We start from the raw sequence: 21,403 nt of genomic DNA, 5'->3' as shown, positions 1-21,403 counted from the left end.
CCAACAAAAACTGTCCTCTCACAAGACATCTTCGTTCAACGAAACATCCTTTTGATAATGTCACTTTCCAAATTATAGAAGTCAACACCGAATGGGACACCACGGCGAGAAGGAGAAGAGAAAACTTTTGGATCCACCAACTCCACACTTTAGAACCTGATGGTCTTAACGAAAAAGACGAAAAAAGATACAGGAAAGATAAAGAATAATTTAAAACAAAGCATTGTCCTTTTTATCCCGTAATATTGGCCAATGGACGTTGCTAACTTCAACTACCAATTATGTATTTTTAAGGTAGCTAAATCCAAGTGCAACATGTACATTGAGCTGCAAAATTTTCTTATTTTCAAAGCAGCTAAATGCAAGAGGTCATATACATTGAGCTGCAAAATTTTCTTATTTTGAAGGCAGTTCAGTGCAACACAGACGTTGAGCTGCAAAAGTTTCTTATCATCTACATCCGATTTCACCTGGATAGATGCACGCTTGATAAAGCTAGTTGGTCTAGCGAAATATTGCGTTTATTTTCATCATTTTGTAAATATTTTAAACATTCTTATATTTACATACTAAATAGTGTGTTAAAATTACATTGTTAGGCAATCTATATATATATATATATATATAACTAACTTCGGCGTTCATCGTACAAAACCAACAAAAACTGTCCTCTCACAAGACATCTTCGTTCAACGAATATATAAGTCTGAAAATTACTCCAAACAGTGTTAGAGTTAGATTTTCTACTGACAATTATATATATATATATATATATATATATATATATCGCTGACGAAGAGTTCATATTTTATTGGTGACTGATGCTCTGTATAATTTTTTTTTATTATACATATAACGCTATTCCCAGGTAATCTATATTTCGCAACTCTCAGTTACAATAATAGGAGGAAACGGCGTTCCATAAGTTAGTTTATATGTGGTTTATAAATAACAACATTTGATCGTCACAGATTACTTACTTTACCTTGACTTATTATATTAAGGTTTTAAAATGCATCAGTTTTGTGTCTTCTTGTTTATGTTTTATTTTTTGGACTTTAGTATCATATATGCTGCCATCGAAACGAGTAAGTGTGGAATGATTAACAATTTTCATTATAATTATAAATGATTTTAAATGAACTTAATGTTGTGTCTGATGGCAAACCCGTATTTACGGCAGCTCGTTAGTGTTATAATTATAGCAGTGTGTAAACAGGTAGTTACGAGACCACGATAAAAGTAACGCTATTTGAGGTGACAAAATCTATAGCCCGTAACTGTACTGATTAAAAGTTAATTTAAATCTTATCGTAGATATAAAATTCTGCTAAACTATGTTTATTTCAGTTTAACATATTCATGCTAATGCTTGTATTACATGAATATTATCTTGCTTTATTATTTTTTTGGAGATAATTTAATTAAAAGCTTGGTAAACTGAAATTAAAAAATGCTATTCTTTTGCTGCTTACTGATACAAACATAGAATAGAGAATTTTCAAGTGAAATCTTTATTTTAGTTTTTCCCATTTATCAATTGTAAATGTAATCAAGCATATTCGGTTAGGAAGGATACGATTGTCAACATGTACCAAGAATACTGATTTAAAAATGTAATGTGGTATATAATTGCCAATGACACAACTCTCCATCAGAAACCAAGATATGCGTATGACTGCTTACGAAACAACTCTTCGCCGGAGACCAGCATTTGGTATGATTGCCAATAGAGATCAAATTACACAGAATTTTACAACCTGCGTAAGGTTACAAATTCCAATGTCTTTTTCTATTTGGGCTTAATGTCGTTTTAATCGAGCGCCACTAACGAGTCTTTTGTAGAAGAATCGATTGTCTGGCGTACCAAGTTATAAGCCTGATATTGTCGAAGATTTTTTACATATGCTTAGGATTATGACATGCACTACTCATATTGAGTTATCGAAACACACAATGTATCTTTGAACTAAATGAATCCTTATTACCAACATTTTGCGGTTTTTAAATCTTTGATATATGTACTATATTGATAATCATTGTGATAATTGCAGTATCTTTACCACCTCTAATATGCAGTTATGGTTTTGAAGATTACAAAGTTAATCCAGAACATAGTTATAAAGTCGTCTACAATGGCGGGAAAATAAAAAGGTTGTGTGCTTTATTGCGGTTTTATGGCTTTTCTGATGACAAAGACTACAATGAATATACCTATCAAAAATGTATCAGCATAGAAGAATTTAATATCGACTGTGGGTCTTCTAACGTCACCTTGGAATACAGAACTAAAAAAACTGGAATATCCTCAATCAGGTCACTGAATAAGGTACGCATATACTAAATTACTATGAGCGCGATGTCTGTATCAAGTCAGGATTATGACAGTTGTTGTCCATTAGTTTGATGTGTTTGAGTTTTGATTTTGCCATGTGATAAGAGACTTTCCGTTTTAAATTTTCCTTAAGTATTTATGTGATTTCACTTTTTATATATTATTCACAGCAAAAATTCGTGGAATTAAGCGTAGATTATTTCTTTAAAATATTTTATAACACACTTTTAGCGCATAAAAGTAATCTTATACCATTATAACTTATACACTAGTATTTTAAAAAAAAAGAAGGTACTGTCTACTGTTCCTACGCAAAGTTTCGATGTCTTAATTGTATTGATGGATAGTAAATGTTATATCTTAAGGCGAAGTGTACGTAATTGCACGCCTCTAGCGGAATACGGGATTAAAAACGTTCGTCGTTAGTTACACAAGTTATCTCCCTTACTCCAAGAAAGGACACACGAAAGAAAAACTACTTTCTGCGGTCTATAATGAATCCAACAAGCACGTCTGTGCTGTCTTAAACCTCATAGAAATTATCTAAATAACTCCAATTAGAAATCACAGCATTCTGTACGTTGTTCTGTGTGCAGCCTGCCTTAAAAACACTGTTTTTTGTTTTTTTTTTGTTTTAGACGCGTAGGAGAAGGCATTTCGTGTTTATATCAACAGAAAGAAAAAAACGCCTCACAACAAAATTATAAACAAATAAACAAATAAACATGTAACAATTTTTCTTCTATTGATATCAAATTAATTAAAATGAAACCTGAATTGACCCAACAATATCGTTTTAAAAAGCCGTAGTCTTGAACGAAAAACACAGTACTCAACGTAAACTTTTATAATAGGTGACAAATAATTAATGAAAGACGTGTGAATTTAATTGTTTAATAAAAAAGACGTTGAAATGTTCGTATTTTGTGCAATTGAAAATTTAAGGACATGATTTATATTCATATGAGAAATCAGACGATACCAAGAGAATAATTTGACCACTAGTGCAAAACTTACCAGTTGGAAGAACAAAGACGGAAAACAAACAAAAAATAAACAAATTATGCCCCAAAAATTACTCAGTAACTTAAAAATTGTCCCACTCTAACATTTATCTTAAAATAAGTAAAAATTATTTCATTCAACTCCAAGTTTTCAACTTTTTCTACATGTGCAGAAAATAAACAGGTGTCTTCTATTCCGTCCGCAATTTATGGGAAAACTAAATCTAAATTTAGAACCATATTGAAATTGAAAGTACACATGTAAGATAAAATATAACATGTCATTTCTTCTTTTACAAATTCCAATTTCGAAGAGATATATAGCGAAATCTGTTTCTTTTAATGTGCCTGTGTGCATCATTCAAAATTAGAGAATCAATGTACTTTTGAAGTATCAAGTCTCAATTCAAGATTATGAATAAATAGAATATAGAATTACGGGGGGGGGGGGGGGGGTAGGATCTTTATCGGAACTCCGGGATCGGGCGTCTTTAAGCTCGGGATTTCGGGATTGACCCTTTCGGGATCCGGGAATTCTATTTCCGAATTTCGGGTAGTCGGGATTTTTTTTAATTCGGGACCTCGCCGGATTTCGTGTTTTTTTAGCCCGGGATTTAGGGATTAGGATCCCTCCTACCCTCCTCCCTCTATTATGGTTAAAGAAAAGAGGTGAGGGAAGTTTTGTGATAATTGTAACTGCAATTTAATATTTGATGGAATGAGAGGTGAAATGTGTTCAGACTATTACATTTCTATTTTTTTTTTTAAATTTAACCAAAGTTTACTGCAAGGGCTGTTTAACGACCTCGATGATTATCCATGAGGATCTCGCACTCGGTCAGCTCTAGGTTTTCACCTAGTTCATGATCATACAAGAATTGAGAAGCCTGTGGTTTACTAGTCTTATAATATGAGACTTTGGAGTTCATATAATTTACATTCAACGTTTTTTATCGAATATTTCAAGGCTTTTTGACTATCAATGTTGACCCCCCCCCCTCCCCTTTCCAATTGATTGGATAAAATGAATGGATTGCCGCCCCTATTTCAAACTGAAGTCCTATAAACTGACTGGTATTCGAATTTGCTAAAAGAAATAATTGGTATCTCTATAGTATTGATTCAATACCGTAATGTCGATCATTTGTTTTAGCAAATTCCGAACAGCTAGAAATATATTCCCGAGTTTCAATTTGAGTTACTCGAATAATTAAAGCCCTTTCCATGTCCGATTTTCTCCCACACGAGAAATGTAGCATTCGTACATCAGCTGAATAATACGACTGAATTATTCGGGTTCCAATTTGTGTAAATCCCGAATGCACATAAAAGTAAAGGTCCAGCCCGACTTTCGGAAATGGACTGTTGTAGATTTCAGATTGATTTCCAGAAATAAAATTCATACAAAAATGTTTCACGCAAATATTCGTCTTCAGACGTGTAAAGTTATACAACGGTTACTAGCCGGTCTGGATTGTGATAAAAAGAAGCGCATGCAATGCATAAAATATATAATGTCGTGGCTCAGGGATGTGTTGAATTATAGAGATGCTTATGCGGCACAAAGATAAGATTAATTTACCCAAATGTACTAAGAATTACCACACAACTTATATTTACTTAAATATTGATTTGTTATCCTGTGCCAGACAGATGGCTGACATTCTGAGAAGAGACCTTGATGAAATAAAGTTTTATGGGAACAAAGATTTTGAAAACACGTCGCAGTATTTAGATTTTAACAAAAAAATAAGGCACCAAGGTCGAAAATAGTTCTAGTTCATATTGAAGAAAATGTCAACCGTTTTCTAGCTTGGCGATCTCCGCACGCACCCGAATATAATAGACAAATACAATACAATAGTACACAAAACGTAACATAAAGAACTAAAGACCGAGCAACACGAACTCAAACAAAACGGTATATATTTCATACAAGTATAGCACAACTAGATATGAAGCGTCGCACCTTGTTGCGGCGACGTCAATAACGTTGTCGTTGTTTTTTGTTTTTTTACACTCAAGATTCAACTTTAACAGGGTATAGCTTGAAAAATAGCACGGTTGCTAAGGACTTTCTTTGCACCAATCGATTCCTCAGACATTTTAGAATCGTCTCATAAAATTTAAAAAAAATCGATTGTCTAATATAATAGAAAATCTTAAAAATGTAACAATTCCTGTCGAATTTCACGATTTTCCCTATATAACCTTTGTAATTTTGGTGTATGATGCTGTTTACTTCAACAGCTCGTATCTCAAAAACGAAAACGGTTACCCCCTTTTTTTATTTTATTTTCCGATTTATTTTTACAAGCAGAATCTACATGTAAAATTTTAAAAAAATCCATTGTGTAGTTTAATTACGTACACTTCGCCTTAAATTATGTCTATATTGATTAAAAGGGACAATGTCAATTATTCTACGCATAATTACTATTTTAATATAATACTACAAAGCTTATTTATTCAAATATGCCTGAGTTGTTTTCAATATTAGATGTTTTCAGAAATGTCTTGAAAACTATTGGAGCTAGGTTAAGTAAATGTAACAGTAGTAAACCGGTGTTCAAAATTAAAAAATCGATTGAGAGAAAATCAAATCCAGGTTACAAACCAAAACCGAGGGAAATACATCATGTACAAGAAGAAACAAACGGAACAACAGGAACACCGAAGGGCAACAAAAACAAACGCAAACACACATTGAAACGGGTTATTTGATATCAACTGCCATATTTTTTACTTGGTTCAAGACATTTAAAAAAAAATGTTCGGTTTAACCTGGTTTAATGGTATACCAAACCTCCGGCTTTATGGCAATATAAAAAAATATCGCTTAAACAATACGTGACAGAAATACTGTACAAACACACGCAAACACATTCATAACAGAGAAACGCACAGACAAAATTACATAATAGTCGTCAAAACATGCCAACAGCAGAACGACAACGAACATATTCCATCAACGACTTAGAATATCAAAAGCAGTGATGCGCTTAACATGCAGTCTCGGACCTTATACAATTATTTAACAATATTCGTCCAAACAATTTTTATGAAAAATAATGGTAAGGAAAGGGCATTTTCTGAATATTTGTTCTACAAACGATAAGACATTAAAGTCAAAAATATAAAAATGAACTTAATGGCAAGGTCTATTTTTCTGAAAATTTAAGCAATTTTGAAACCTGATTTTGACTTGTTTAACCAAAAAACGTAGTTTTTAAACTCTTTTTTTGTTGTTTCGTTGATGGCTATTAACTTACATGTGGGAGATTGGTTGATAAATATGTAACTTGCATAAATGATCAGCAGCACGAAAAAAAATCACTATTATTTCAATATAAAGGTCCTCATTAACAGACTAACGATTTGTTTATTTTTCACACTGTACTATAGTTTGTATATCTTCAGGATACATTTCTACAACATACATATTCATGTAATGACCAATTATCAGACATACCAGAATTTTGTACCACTAATTCCAGTTATCATCAAGATCTGTTAATAAATTTTGTTGCAAACGAGAACACTGCATCAAGAATCGTGTTTAATGTCAGAAATGGAGACAAATATAAACTAGATTGTAATAATACAGTCTTTGGTAAGTACAAACGAACAATCAATATTTGTGTCTATACATGTACTACCATAGGATATGTTGTCTTATTGACATATACATCACATCATTGTAGGTTCATCTATATTTATTGCACACGTTTTTTTTAAGTTATGCAAAAGGTTTTTGTCGAGACTTTCAATTTTAAATTTTTTTTTTTCTTGATTCAAATGGTGTCAACATTTAATTATACACAACCGCAATATCAAATTTATAAAATTAAAACCACTCGAAACGTTCGAGACACAACAAGGACAATCGCATAAACAATTTGAAGGTAAAATCATCAAATTCTCTTTGAGTAAACGACTGCATATAGTATGTCCCTTTGGTCGAAATGATAATTAACTGGGAGAAGGGAACTTCCTTTATTAATACCACGAATATTGTTGATACAAGACAGCGTGTTAATAGGTATAATGCCAAACGTTCAATCGAAATCAACAAATTCAACATCCAATATATTATACATTTGACGATATCCTATCTATATCCAAAAACAATGATAGTTATCAATTAGTATGTCAACTTGGTCAAATACCAATTAGTAAATAAATTATATTTGTCAATGAAAATAGCACCTTATTTTCAGCCCAGTCTCTCAATGTTCATATAAAATTAACTATAATTGGATTAATGGGGTTCTTCACAAAATAAAATGTTTCATTACCTAAATTACAAATTTGACTGGTTGATTGATTGATTGATTGATTGATTTATTGCTTTACGCCGTACCATTTCAAAAAGCTATATTACAACGAGGAGGACATACAAAGAAAAAGGTACTATACCAATACAAAGATGTAATTGGTCTTAAACTTTCAAGATGATTAACTATGGATTCATTTATATTCCTGTGTACAAATTTTCGTCGAGATTTAAATTCGTGGTTTTGCCAAAGTCATATGATTACTATAGTCTAGTGCAACAAGTCAGTCAGTAGGAGCTTACAATTAGTACTCATTGCAAAACCAACTGTCTGTTGAAATATCAACACCCCTCCCCATACCCCGAAAATAACTCATCAATTATGTTGTCGAACAAGACCCCATCGTCTGTATAAATTCATTCTCGATCTTAATGTTTTGAAAATCTTCAAAAGATTTTTCTTGACCGTAAACAAGACATTAGTGCCTACAATTCCCATGCTTGTATTACAGAGTGTCTTTAAATGCTTTTATCCTGATTCAATTAAATTCAGTAGTTTTACAACCATATCTGTTATAGCATACTTTTATCGCTTTATACCATTGTTTTCAGAAAGCTGCAAAGATCAGGGAGAAAATAAGAACCAAAAACATGATTCTTCAGATAATGATTGTAAGTAATGTATCATGTGTATTAATCGTTTACAAACAGAAGTAAAATCACAAAAAATACTGAACTCCGAGGAAAATTCAAAAAGGAAAGTCCTTAATCAAATGGCAATCTCACAACTCAAACGCATCAAACGAATGGATAACAACTGTCATATTCCTGACTTCATATAGGCATTTTCTCATCTAATTCCATAAACGAATCGATGTATGAACAAAATAAACAGACATAACAAACGTTATAGCTGATAAAATAAACGTAAATGTTTAATAATTAGATATCAGCAAATATCGTTTGTTTACAATCTGTAAATACCAATACATGTATAGACCTTATTCCGAGGTCCAATTATATTAGTAACCTACAAATAAGACAGTAAAAGTATCATTGCTCAAAGAAAAAAAGATGTTTCTACAAGTCACCTACTGATTAAAAGTGGAATGACTTCGGAAGATGGAACACGTAAATAATGTAACGCTCATATTTCGACTATGTAAAGAAATTTTTGTGGTTTTAATGCTTAGCATAATTACTGAATGCTTTAACAGTATATTTAAGACAAAAATATTATTTTTCTTATCCACTACAAATTTCGCATTCATGTAAATAGGCGTGGAATAACATCTTGAACTGAACCATATCAAACTTGTGTATTCATATTGATATATGTAGATATAATGGTATTTAATTTATGTACTTATTTTTCCATATATACATAAGAAATCATATATGATTTTGTTTAACATGAGCTGCAATTGAAAAGTCTTTACATAAAATAATGAATACCAGTATTTTTTATTTGTTCCGGATGTCACCCTCCCCTATCCCATTATTAATACATTTTAACAATGGATCGTAGTTTCCTTTGTATGCTCATGCAAATATATATATTGATATATTTTATCAATGCAAAATATTTTTTTATTCAAACGGGACCAAATATGTTTCAAAAGATTGAAACTCACCATTGTTTCTGCTTTGGACTCTCAACATATTTTTACATTTAACACAATGATCTTTTTCCTGTTCATAACTGAATATATGGTATCACATGAAGAAAGTGGCAGTTAGAATCGCCTATAAAACGTTTTTATAAAGTTTCATCGTTACAATACGTACATAATATTTTTGTATGTTCTTTTAAATTATTTGCAGCACCAAACCTTGAAGCACTTCCATATATTGGAGCAATTGCTGGCGTACTTCTTGTTCTTGCAATTCCAACAGTTGTAGTACTGTGTCGACGTTATAGGCGAAGAAAAGAAAGACGAGAAAGAATACGAAAAGTAGAAAAAGAGGTGTCCGGCATGTAATGTATGTTAGTGAACGTCTCACTCTGAGAGGTCAAATCAACTGTCGTCATATATGTATATCTTATTTATTCACGTGCCTAAAACTAAGACGACTGCACTGAAGGATAATGATTTTAGAACAAACTAGAATGTCTAATAGATTTGGGGTTTTCTAACAACTAAATTTCTCAAAACATTTATTTGGAGACCAAGATCGGATACGATTATTTTTTTGATATGATCAGGAGTTTAATCTGATGAAAGGACAATATTATCATGATATTTTGATATATAACTCGAATTGACAGCAATTTACACAATTTCAGTACATTCACCTTCTTGAGTTTTAGCGGCAAACAACTTTGCAAACGATTAGATAAAAAAAATTGACTGTTACAGATGATACAACAGACGATAAAATTGATACAATTGACCGAGGAAGACGCACAAGACACTTATGCCCTTATTTTCTTCCGCTTTTCTTTTGGTAATGTTAGAATAAGGTAGGGGTCGAAAACGAAGAAGAAGAAGTAATAACATATGATTGCACACCACCAACATAAAGTGAAAATGAAAGAGATAAATGAACCTGAATGAATTTTGGACTATATACACACAACATTACCATACTTTTGAAAAAGATGTCCGTCTCTAAATAAATTCCAAACAACCAATGTCCTGATTCGTCATCAAGTGTAAGCTGAGAGAAGCTACTTATACTAAACATAAGAAAATATACAGAAAAAAGCAAAAAACATTTGTTTTAATTGGAAATGCATTTATTAGACACGGACACGAAGGAAACGAAATCGAGTTGTCAATTAAAAACGAAACTTTATGTCAAAAGATCATTTCAATTTTTTTGTAACTTTGTATAACATCATCAGTGTCTGAATAGAAAGTTGATGAACCAAAAGTATCTCAAAGTATGTATCGTCATTTTTGTAAAAGAACAATTTATCGGAAGGTACCAAGACCTTGTTGATAAATATAACTATCAACTTCAAAAATGATACACGATGGTCTTGTAGTAATCATTTTGGGTACCTACTTTTTTGTCAACTTAATAACGTGTTATAGTATTCTTTTATTTGTCTTTATGAATATTACTTTTACTGTTTTATCAGTTTCAGTAATAACCATTTGAAGTGGCTCTATACTTAATTTTTTACTTATACATTTCGTCATTGTGTTATTGTGCTACAGTAAATTTTGATATTCTTGTCTTTCATTTTTGCTAATGTGCGTTGTCTTTATGACTTTTTGTGTTTCTTTGTTACATATGACGTGGCTCTGTACTTATATTCAACCCGTCGTGTGTTATTGTGCTGTGGTATTTTTTTTTGTCTTTCGTTTTTGTTCATGTGTTTTGTCTCTTTGCCTTTTTGTGTTTCTTTGTGACATATTTGATTTTTGTTATAGTGATTAAGATTATAACACAGTATGGACTGTTGTAGCCTTATTTTTCACATTTTTACCTATTATGTCTATTTGTTTTGTTCACACATCATTGTCAATATCAAGGGTCCGGAAACGGTCATATATGCCAGACATGACCGATTCTGAAATCCATCTGTCCTAAACAACAGATTGGGATTTGACTCAATATATTGATTTTTTTTTATGCGACTGTCATATAAGTGTGAGGGATTTGGCTAGCTATAAAACCAGGTTTAATCTACCATTTTTGACATAAGAAAATGCCTGTACCAAGTCAAGAATATGACAGTTGTTATCCATTCGTTTGATGTGTTTGGGCTTTTGATTTTGCCACTTGATTACGGACTTTCCGTACTTCGGTATTTTTTTTTTACTTTTTTGTTTATTGTACGGTTATATGCAAATGCATTTGTTTTTATACCTAACTTCATTTATGAGATACGTGTATTGCATATTGCATGTCATTCTTTATACCAAGTATTGTTTTTTTTTTATATGAAGATTTCGAAAACGTTTTAGATATACTGCATGTATTTATCTTTATAAATATTCACTCAAATCGACAATATCAGCACATCTTCGTGTAGCTAAATCTCCAAAAAGAACCCTGATATACTAGTATACTGAAATTTGTCAACGAAAAAAAAAGTCAAATGATGTTAAGTGAAACAATAATGAAGATACCTTTGAGATCAAATGTTCAAACTCGACAAAGTGAAGATACCTAAGGCCATGTTGTTTAAATGGTGTTATGCTTTCTTTTCTGTCAAACGCCTATGGCCAAATAAAAATATATGTGTGGTTCCAGTAACCCTACCTTCCCTACTTTTTCGCCTCAAAAATAGCCTACCCTAAAGATTTTATTGTCTTTTTCATTAAGCACTGTTAAAGTCAGAATGTTGCTCCCATAGACTCAATGTAAAAAAATAAAAACATAAAATAAAAAAACATCCCTACCTACCTACCCTAACTTTTTTTCAGATGTAACTGGAACCACACATACTTTTTAAGTATACATCTATAGTTGTGTTTATGCATTTTGTTTGTAGTTTTCGTACTGTTGTACTCATTTTCGAATGCTGCTCTCAGGGATGGTAAGCATATTAATATGTTGCCTTTATTAAATAAATTTTCATTATACAATATTTTTACTATACTTATTATTATTATATTTTGTATTATTATTATTGCTATAAAACTTACAGTCAAATTTATACTTTTCGTTACAAATGGTATCAAGATTTACAATTGTCAAAACTGCAAAAAGTACATAAAACTGTAAGCAGTGCATTTTTCCTGGTATTAATTAAGTAATCGATCATATAAATTATGTTCCTAGATTATCGTTAATTATATATAAATAAATTATTTCAGCCTGTGCATTATCCAGTATATTGTGGTGATTGATATAATAAACAAAGGAAATAAAAAATTGAAATTTACAATCGTATCGCTTTTTTCTATGTCTTTGTTCAATGAATTTAGCTTGTTTTTTTTTTATTTGATCTCTTAAAAACACATGTTTAGGTATTATAGAAATTGTCAAAAATAAGGAAATGTGGTGTGCTTGCCATCGGAGTATAAAGCAATAGTAAACTCAATAATCATGCTTATTACCAAGTATTTTGTCAGTGAAAAAATCGCAATACTTGAAGTAGTCACCTATAAAAATCATTGACAGTTCAAAAAAATGCAATGTTAAAATGTTAAAATTTTTTTTTACCATTTCCTAGCTCATGGTCGTACAAGAAATTATTTCATTAGTTTCATTGTTATTTGCATAAAGATCAACGAAATGCATAACAAAGGACAGTTTATCAAGGCATAACACAAAATCACTATGAATGTATGGAAAAATTTAAAATAAATCAACACTTTAACTGCTGTTCTTCATCTTAAAGTTACGGTAAAAACATTCAACATATTCGATATGGAATTAACCTTTGTACATCACTGCACCATTACTGATGCTAATATTTTATATCAAATTAAAACAATTCTACAAATTCTGCAGGATGATTCTACCATCAAGGTCAAACATGAAATCACCTATTGTCAAATAAATAGTTTTAATGATTTAGTTCAGTAAATTTAGGATGGGCATAATGTGACTATGTTTTAAGTGAAAAGTCAAATAACAAAACTTCGGAACTCTGTGGAAAATTCAAACCGAAAAGTCCTTTATCAAATGCATGGCAAAAACAAAATCGCTAAAACAACAATCGAATGGAAAGCAACTGTCATATTACTGAATTGCTACGGGCATTAATTTTCTTTAATGTTTAGAAAGTAGTTGGTATGTTTTGGGGAAAATACTTTTATCAGGAAAACATCAATCAAAACTATTAATATCCCGAAATTATATATTCTAGCGTACGTTGTATTATTGTTTTAATCAGACTTTCAGTCGTTATTTTATTGATGATTGACTTGATTCTCTCATATATATAATTTTTTTTTATAGTATTGTAATATATATATACAATGTACATTTTTTCCACGATCTTCCGCGTTAAACCATATATTGCTAACTCTCCGTTACAATAATAGGAGGAAAACGGCGTTCCGTAGGTTGGTATATAAATAACAACATATGTACTGATCGTCACATATTTCTTAATACTTTACCGTGACCTATTATTACCCTTTCAATACAATGCACCAATTTTGTTTTTGTTTCTTTGTATTCTATTTGCTTGAGTCCAATATTATAAATGCAAACGAAATTAAATAACAAGTTAGTAAGTCTTAATTTGTTTTCATTATTAGTGATTTTCTTTCAATTATCTTGATGTAGTTTGAACTCTGCATGAACTCTGAAGTCTTTAGCTACGACAGCTCGTTGGTGTTAAACTACATCAGCATGATCAGCATGATCAGTGTGTAAACTAGAAAAAATAAGTTTATTTAATATACCAATTGAAATTGTAATATAAACTATATATGTGTACATAGTATGACATCAACGAGACGATGGTTAACATTAATTAAGACAAATATCATTGAATATATTTATATGCATGTATAAACAAAGGCAACAGTAGTATACCGCTGTTCAAAACTCATAAATCCATGGACAAAAAAAAAAACAAAATCGGAGAAACACATTAAAACTGAAGAAAACGCATTAAATATAATTCATGTACTTAGCCTTGATCTTTTTCACTTTAACAAAATGTCAAATTTTGCTAATATTATTTAGGCTGGCGCCATGGGGCATTGTTCACAACTAGTAATAAAATAAAATATTTGAAGTAAAAAGACAATAGAAAAAAATGAATTATGAATATGCTTAAACCGTGCATTTACAGTCATTTGTCTTTCCATTATTTTTTATACACACCAAGAATAAGAATAAAATACAATAACTGAGGTGCAAATACCATTTACCTAGTATTCATAAAGACTCTACCGTTCAAAAATTTGTATGTCCCTAGTTTCATAATGGATAATGGATAGAACCAACAATAGTTTCTTTCACGTATAAAAAAACCACAGTACTTTACTTTTGTTCCTTGTAAGTTGCATCACCTGTTAGTATAGAAAAAGTAATGTCTCTTTAATATGAGACTGATACGTCAAAAATAAGATAGAAACATTATGCCCATGTAACCTTAAAAAAAATGAAAACTGTGTCGTCAGCTAATTTGAATGTTTAAGCATCGTATTATAAAAAAGATTTGTAAACGACAAAAAACACACTGTATCTCTATTTGATTAAATGTCTGAATATAAGATTGAAACAAACTTCATCTTCTATTTACATATTTAATCCTCGTACACGTTTTAACGTTTTGTGCTCGTGCTGGCAGACAAAACGATCAACACACTCTGGTGGTAGAGTGACAGTAAAAACAAGGGAATGTGCTATGATAGCCGCTGAGACAAATGTCCACCAAAGTTCAACTAGAGTAGATGTTAGCAAATTACAAGTATATTTGCAACCGTACGGTTTTTAATAATGAAGCAAAACCCATGCCGTACAGTCGGCGATGAAACGTCCCGACATGAAAAATATCAAACAATTCAATCGAGAAAAATTACAGCCCTAATGTAACAAAACAATTTATGAAAACAAAAAATAACTGATATGAATCTACGACATCCACTGAACTACTGGCTCATGGCTTGGTACAGGAAAATAAAGATTTTTGTGGGGTAACATATGATTTTGAATGCCAAACAACATCCCATCCCACAACCAGATCACTGCACCAAGCACACCCACACCCCATCCCCCTTTAACCATAGACAGCGATGTTCCAAACATCATAAGAACAAACTATAAAAAAGAGTTTTAAAAGGCTAAACTGATTAGATCTTATACAAACAAAAACATCAAACAAAGACACAGATATGGGTTATCTCCATTCTTTATCTCTAACCACAAAAAGACATAAGTAAATATCTTGAGAGTACTCGCAGCTACTGACATTTAGTTCGAAACCAAAAAGAACTACTAAATCAAATCATATATCTAAGTATAAAGACTGGTCACTACCAGATATAAGCTTAATGTCTTTTATGAGCAGTTAACGGGGTTGCATTCTATGTAGTTGCGTACGTTAAATAGATAAACGGAATCGGTCGAGTGTAGACGAGTGGAACGCAGTTAGATGAAAGAACGGGCAATACATCTTTAAAATAATACAAATAGTCTAAGTTCAATAGGATAAAAATATCAATTTACAAATCTCTATTCATAAATAAAACTTCGACTTCATATTTTATTTGGCTTTCCAATTTGTTTTAATTCCACCTCCACTGAAGAAGAGTCTTTAAATAAATTAAAACAACACGTTATAGATTGCAAGCCTTTTTCTGGATTTTAACTTCATCAGGCACACTCATAGACAAATATTTCTCAAAAATGCAGTTTTCCAGATTTTTTCCCGGCATGGATATTCCAAAATAAACTTTGAACTTCAAAGTTGAAAATAACAAACATCGGACATCATTTACTCCAAAATATTCCACAAAGAAGCGCACAAGCTTTAGGCCAGGGATGATGATACTCGCCTGTAATAAGAGACCACATACAGTGACATGAACTCAGTCTGATAATACTTTGTTTTGTTTTACATAAAATGCTTAGTTTTCACATTGTAATACATGCAGTTCTTTTCTCTGCAGGATACACGTCTAAAACATACGTATTCATGCAATGACCAAGCATAGATTAACATCCCGAAATTTTGTACCACTAATTCTAACGATAAAGAAAGTGTGTACGTTAATATAGTTGCAGACGGGTACAGTGCATCAATAATCGTCTTGATTGTCAGAAGTGGAGATAAATATAAGTTAGAGAGTAAGAATACATTTGTGGGTAAGTGGAATGATAAGTTCTACCATAGCGAGGTACAATGTACTATAAATGTTTCTTAAGGATGTTGTTGTGGCTTTTGATTTTTCAATTTTTTCCCTTAAGCAGATGGACACTTGTTAATTTTAGTTGTTTGTTTTTTACCATCGAGACAAATGTTATTATGTTACATCTGTAGCTCTCAAGATTGAAAGTTATTACAAAGAGACAACATTTAGCAGATGACACGTGCGAATATTTTTTTGTAGTGAGCACAGATTGTGTATGTAATAAAAATATTAATCTTCCAAGAAATACACTATTAAAGAATATAGGGACACAAATGACAAGAAATTCTTAATATTCTTTGTTTACATATTTTCGTCATATTTTGATTGCACTCTGCCCACTTCTTATATATTCACTGTGGTCTTCAGTTTTATTAGTATATGTATAAATAGAAGATGTGGTATGATAGCTAATGAGACTACTCTCCACCAGACACCAACATAGAAGTTAACAACTTCACGTCACCGTATGGTTTTCAACAAATAAGCTTAACCAAATACCGCATAGTCAGTTATAATAGGCCCCGAAATGACAAATGTAAAATAATTCAAACGAGAAAAAGAACGACCAGATTTACATGCAAAACAATGAACAAAAAATAAATGTGATATATAGCAACAAATAACAACCTCGATGAAATGATACGATAGATACGCCGTCTTAGCTATAATTCTTCTGCCTTATTCAATTTGCATTTACAATTACATGATTTGGTAGGATTAGTTAAGGACTCCTTTACCTTTGAATATCTTTTGATTACTTGTTTACAAATCAATTGAAAACTGACAAAATTGCTGGGATTCGAATGGGATAGCGTCACTTACACTACACACCAACCATCCGTCATGTGTCCAAATGTAAAGAAGGGGAACAGAACACAAGCGGTAAATTTATAGATCGAACATTTATTGTAATTTACGTAATCTCATCAATGATATCAGGCTTATAATTGCCATGATACGCACGACGCGCGTCTCGTCTATAAAAGACCAATCAGTGGCGAACAAATCCAAATAATTATTGTCTAATGAAATACGAAGTTGAAGGGAGTAAAATGCCAAATCGTTGTGCCAAATAATGCTAAAGTAGTCTATATCTGTGGGGAAGAAAAATGTCATTGCTTCAAATAATCTAACTATTCTTTTAAACTGCAAGTTAATGGAAACTAAACAATCAGTACTATGACATTGCATGTTAACACAAAAATGATGACTGCTTTGTTGGTGTTACGCTCGGGGACAAATTATGCAATACAGTCGAATCGAATAAGTAGTCGTAACAAGTCTCAAAGATACCAGGCTAATTTACTCAACCATGACGCACATGTTTTTAACACTATATAAGGGGCATATAATGTAAGGGAGCTATACAATGTTACTTCTTGAATTCTGAGTGATATAAATACAAAAACAAGTCGATCAGAAGGGGTCACAATTATTACTCATTGAACCCACTCAAATCGTTAAATATGAGGTCGATTTCGAGAATATCGCCCTACAGGTCTATATATCATGAAAATTGGTACGGTTCTTTACCAACTAAGATTGTTCATAAAATAAAACATGTCAATTGTGTCTACGGTTCCCGTTTTTGTAGAAACAGCTTTAAATACTATTTCCCCGTTTATTACTATAATTTAATGCTGTTAAATTTTATTTGTGAAATAAACTTGTATCAGTGTATTCTTCATTCTTTCAGACACCTCAGAAGATAAGGGGAAAATCCATGACACTGATGGCAAGTATAATATATCATATTTGATAAATGTTTACAAAATGTATTCAACTATTGTTTAATGCTACGCTTAATTGTTTGATGTTAAGCAAAACTGTTTAATGCTAAGCATAATTCTTTGATGCGTTAATTATATATCTCGGGCACAAATGTCAGATTTCTTTTTCCAGCATGAAATACGCATGTATGTTCTGAAGCATTATTATTTCCATCTCAGAATAAAATTAAGAATGGAAATGGGGAATGTGTCAAATTTAAGAGACAAGAACGCGCCCAAACAGCATAAATAGCCGACGTCCATCAATAGTATATTTAACTGAAATTGTTTACATATTGATAAATTGTAATATACATATTCTCCAAATTTAAAATCTGTTTCAAAAGATTCTCTTGTGTCACCATGATCATTTTTGTCGAGCCTGCAACTTTTGTTGCAGAAAGCTCGACATAGGGATAGTGATCCGGCGGCGGCGGCGGCGTTAGCTAACTTTTTAAAAGCTTTATATTTTAGAGGGTGGAAGACCTGGATGCTTCATACTTTGTATATAGATGCCTCATGTTACGAAGTTTCCGTCAGTCACATGTCAAATGTCCTTGACCTCATTTTCATGGTTCAGTGACCACTTGAAAAAAAAGTTCAGATTTTTTGTAATGTTGAATTCTCTCTTATCATAAGTAATAGGATAATTATATTTGGTATATGCGTACCTTGCAAGGTCCTCATGCCCTTCAGACAGTTTTCACTTGACCTCGACCTCATTTCATGGATCAGTGAACAAGGTTAAGTTTTGGTGGTCAAGTCCATATCTCAGATACTATAAGCAATAGGTCTAGTATATTCGGTGTATGGAAGGACTGTAAGGTGTACATGTCCAACTGGCAGGTGTCATCTGACCTTGACCTCATTTTCATGGTTCAGTGGTTATAGTTAAGTTTTTGTGTGTTGGTCTGTTTTTCTCATACTTTATGCAATAGATCTACTATATTTGTTGTATGGAATGATTGTAAGATGTACATGTCTAGCGGGCAGATGTCATCTGACCTTGAGCTCATTTTCATGGTTGAGTGGTCAAAGTTAAGTTTTTGAGTTTTGGTCTTTTTATCTAATACTATATGCCATAGGTCAACTATATTTGGTGTATGGAAATATTTTATGATCTATATGTCAGTCCCGCAGGTTTTATTTGACCTCGACCTCATTTTCACGGTTCATTGCTCAGTGTTAAGTTTTTGTGTTTTGGTCTATTTTTCTTAAACTATAAGTAATAGGTCAACTATATTTGTTGTATGGAAGCATTGTTAGCTGTACATGTCTGCCTGGCATGGTTCATCTGACCTTGACCTCATTTTCATGGTTCATTGGTCTTTGTTTAGTTATCTTGGTTAATGCTAAGTTTATGTGACAGTTTTTAATAAAGTTTTATACTTAGGACTATCAACATAATATCAATAATTAGTAAAGAAGGCGAGACATTTCGGCGTGTGCACTCTTGTTATAGAATCTATAGATATTTTCATTTTAAACAGACTATTTTTTTTTTTTCCATGTATACATAAATGCGTCCATAGCGACAGAGGCAGAAGGTAGCGTTTCTATAAAAAAAAAAATCACAAATTATCATCATTTCTTTGCACACATTTTTGATTTCATTCTCTTAATAGAAAAGCAAATTATTTATTTGCAGTGCTAGAACATGGACCTGTCCCACTTCTTGCAGCAATCTTTGGTACTCTCTTTATTGTTGCTATTGTCGCAACTATAGCACTTTGTCGACGTTATAAGCGAAGAAAGTCAGGGCGAGATAGAATAAGAAATGTAGAAAGAGAAGTGTACGGCATTTAATATATGTGAGTGAATGTCTAAAACTGTGGTCATACATCGTCCGCCTCTCTTGCAGAAAACTAAGAATGAGGTTGGATGCCATACAATGACGCCGCAGATGTATTCACAGTTAATTCAACAAAACTAAAACAAAGTGAACCTAAATAAATGAACATAGATGATCATGAGACTATATACATACACCATCATTATTATACTTATGAAGAAGATGTCCATGATACTATATACATACACCATCATTATTATACTTATGAAGAAAATTTCCGTCTCGAGAAATAATTCCACCAAACAGCCAATGTCATAATTCGTGATCAAAATTTAGCACAAATGTCAATAGAATGACTTCCTGAGAGAAACTGCAAAACTTTGCATTACAAAAGATACAGAAAAATGCCCAGAGCATTTGTTTTTTATTGAAATGCATAAATCAGAAAGGCAAGTAAAGAATTTTATTTAGAGCTATACCATACATGTATTGCATGTCATTCTCTGTAATAAGTAGTGTTGTTGTTCAGATAGAGACTTTGGTAACATTTTTGGAATATACTTGGTTGCAATCTTTATAATTATTCATTCAGACCGACAATATTAGGACATCTTCATGTCAGTAGATCAAATTTGATTGAAAAAAAAAACAATTAAATTTATAAATGGTACAGTATGCCGAATGATGTTAAAGGAATGCATAATTAAGATACTTTCAATATCAAATGTTCAAACTATTTTTTTACTCCTCAAAATGAAGACCCCTAGGTATGGTGTGTTGTTCTTTTTTCTGTGAATTGCCCAAGTTGCTTAATCATTTAATTATTATTAAAGCTTCCTGTATGTATTTGTATACATCTATTGGTTAATGTGTTTATGTAATTTATATACATTTTTTTCCTGTATTTATCATTTTTGAATGTTTCAGGGATAATAAGCATATTTTATGAACTGAGTTGCCTTCTTTAAATAAAGATTCATTTGTTATAATCATTATTATTATCATCATTAATAGTATATGTTCACTTGGCCTAAAAGGTCAAGTGAGCTTTTCTCGTTACTGTCTTCTGTCCTCCTCCTTCGGTTTTCCATTTTACTCAAAATTTAAAAAAAAAATTATTACTCTTAATTAATTAAAAAGACAGAAATAGGCTGTAAATTAACATAACTAAAGACAACCATATTTAAATAACCTACTCCAAAGATAAATCCGAAATTTTTCATAGTTCATATTGTGTATATGTATATTGGCATGAGAATTATAGGGAACTTTACTTGAGTGTGAGTACATTATGTTGATTTTATATAATAACCTGGGCTTCTTCGTGTTTGGGAGGCCGGTGTCTAAGGTAATAATGGCAACAGTAGTATAACACTGTTCATAAGTCATAAATCGATTGACAGAAAACAAATCCGTGTTACAAACTAAAACCAAAGGCAACACATCAACT

At 31.8% G+C, this 21,403-nt stretch overlaps 1 protein-coding gene across 2 annotated transcripts; it reads left to right on the top strand.

Annotated features, from left to right (window-relative positions):
- Window positions 1-932: 932 nt before the first annotated feature.
- On the top strand, window positions 933-20,948 carry LOC143083083 (uncharacterized). 2 transcript variants are annotated; one of them, XM_076259287.1, is made up of 7 exons: window positions 933-1,088; window positions 2,055-2,329; window positions 6,745-6,952; window positions 8,228-8,287; window positions 9,440-16,345; window positions 18,089-18,127; window positions 19,810-20,948. In XM_076259287.1, the coding sequence occupies exons 1-5, from the start codon at window positions 1,013-1,015 to the stop codon at window positions 9,595-9,597; spliced, it is 777 nt and encodes a 258-aa protein (XP_076115402.1). In that variant the 5' UTR covers window positions 933-1,012; the 3' UTR covers window positions 9,598-16,345; window positions 18,089-18,127; window positions 19,810-20,948. The 2 variants fall into 2 exon arrangements, with proteins under 2 accessions (XP_076115402.1, XP_076115403.1); XM_076259288.1 differs by having other exon boundaries at window positions 937-1,088; window positions 6,760-6,952.
- The last annotated feature ends 455 nt before the right edge of the window (window positions 20,949-21,403 follow it).

Source organism: Mytilus galloprovincialis, chromosome 7, assembly GCF_965363235.1.
Source record: "Mytilus galloprovincialis chromosome 7, xbMytGall1.hap1.1, whole genome shotgun sequence".
Lineage (NCBI taxonomy): Eukaryota > Metazoa > Mollusca > Bivalvia > Mytilida > Mytilidae > Mytilus > Mytilus galloprovincialis.
Note: the sequence above shows the minus strand (reverse complement) of the source record. Positions and strands in the feature narration are given on the sequence as shown.

What these genes read in the sequence shown, in the direction of transcription:
- LOC143083083 (XM_076259287.1), top strand. Translation starts at nt 1,013, where the DNA reads ATGCATCAGTTTTGTGTCTTCTTGTTTATGTTTTATTTTTTGGACTTT. An exon ending in ATATGCTGCCATCGAAACGA is followed by an intron (nt 1,089 to 2,054) that starts GTAAGTGTGGAA and finishes TGATAATTGCAG; the next exon opens with TATCTTTACCACCTCTAATA. An exon ending in CAATCAGGTCACTGAATAAG is followed by an intron (nt 2,330 to 6,744) that starts GTACGCATATAC and finishes ACTGTACTATAG; the next exon opens with TTTGTATATCTTCAGGATAC.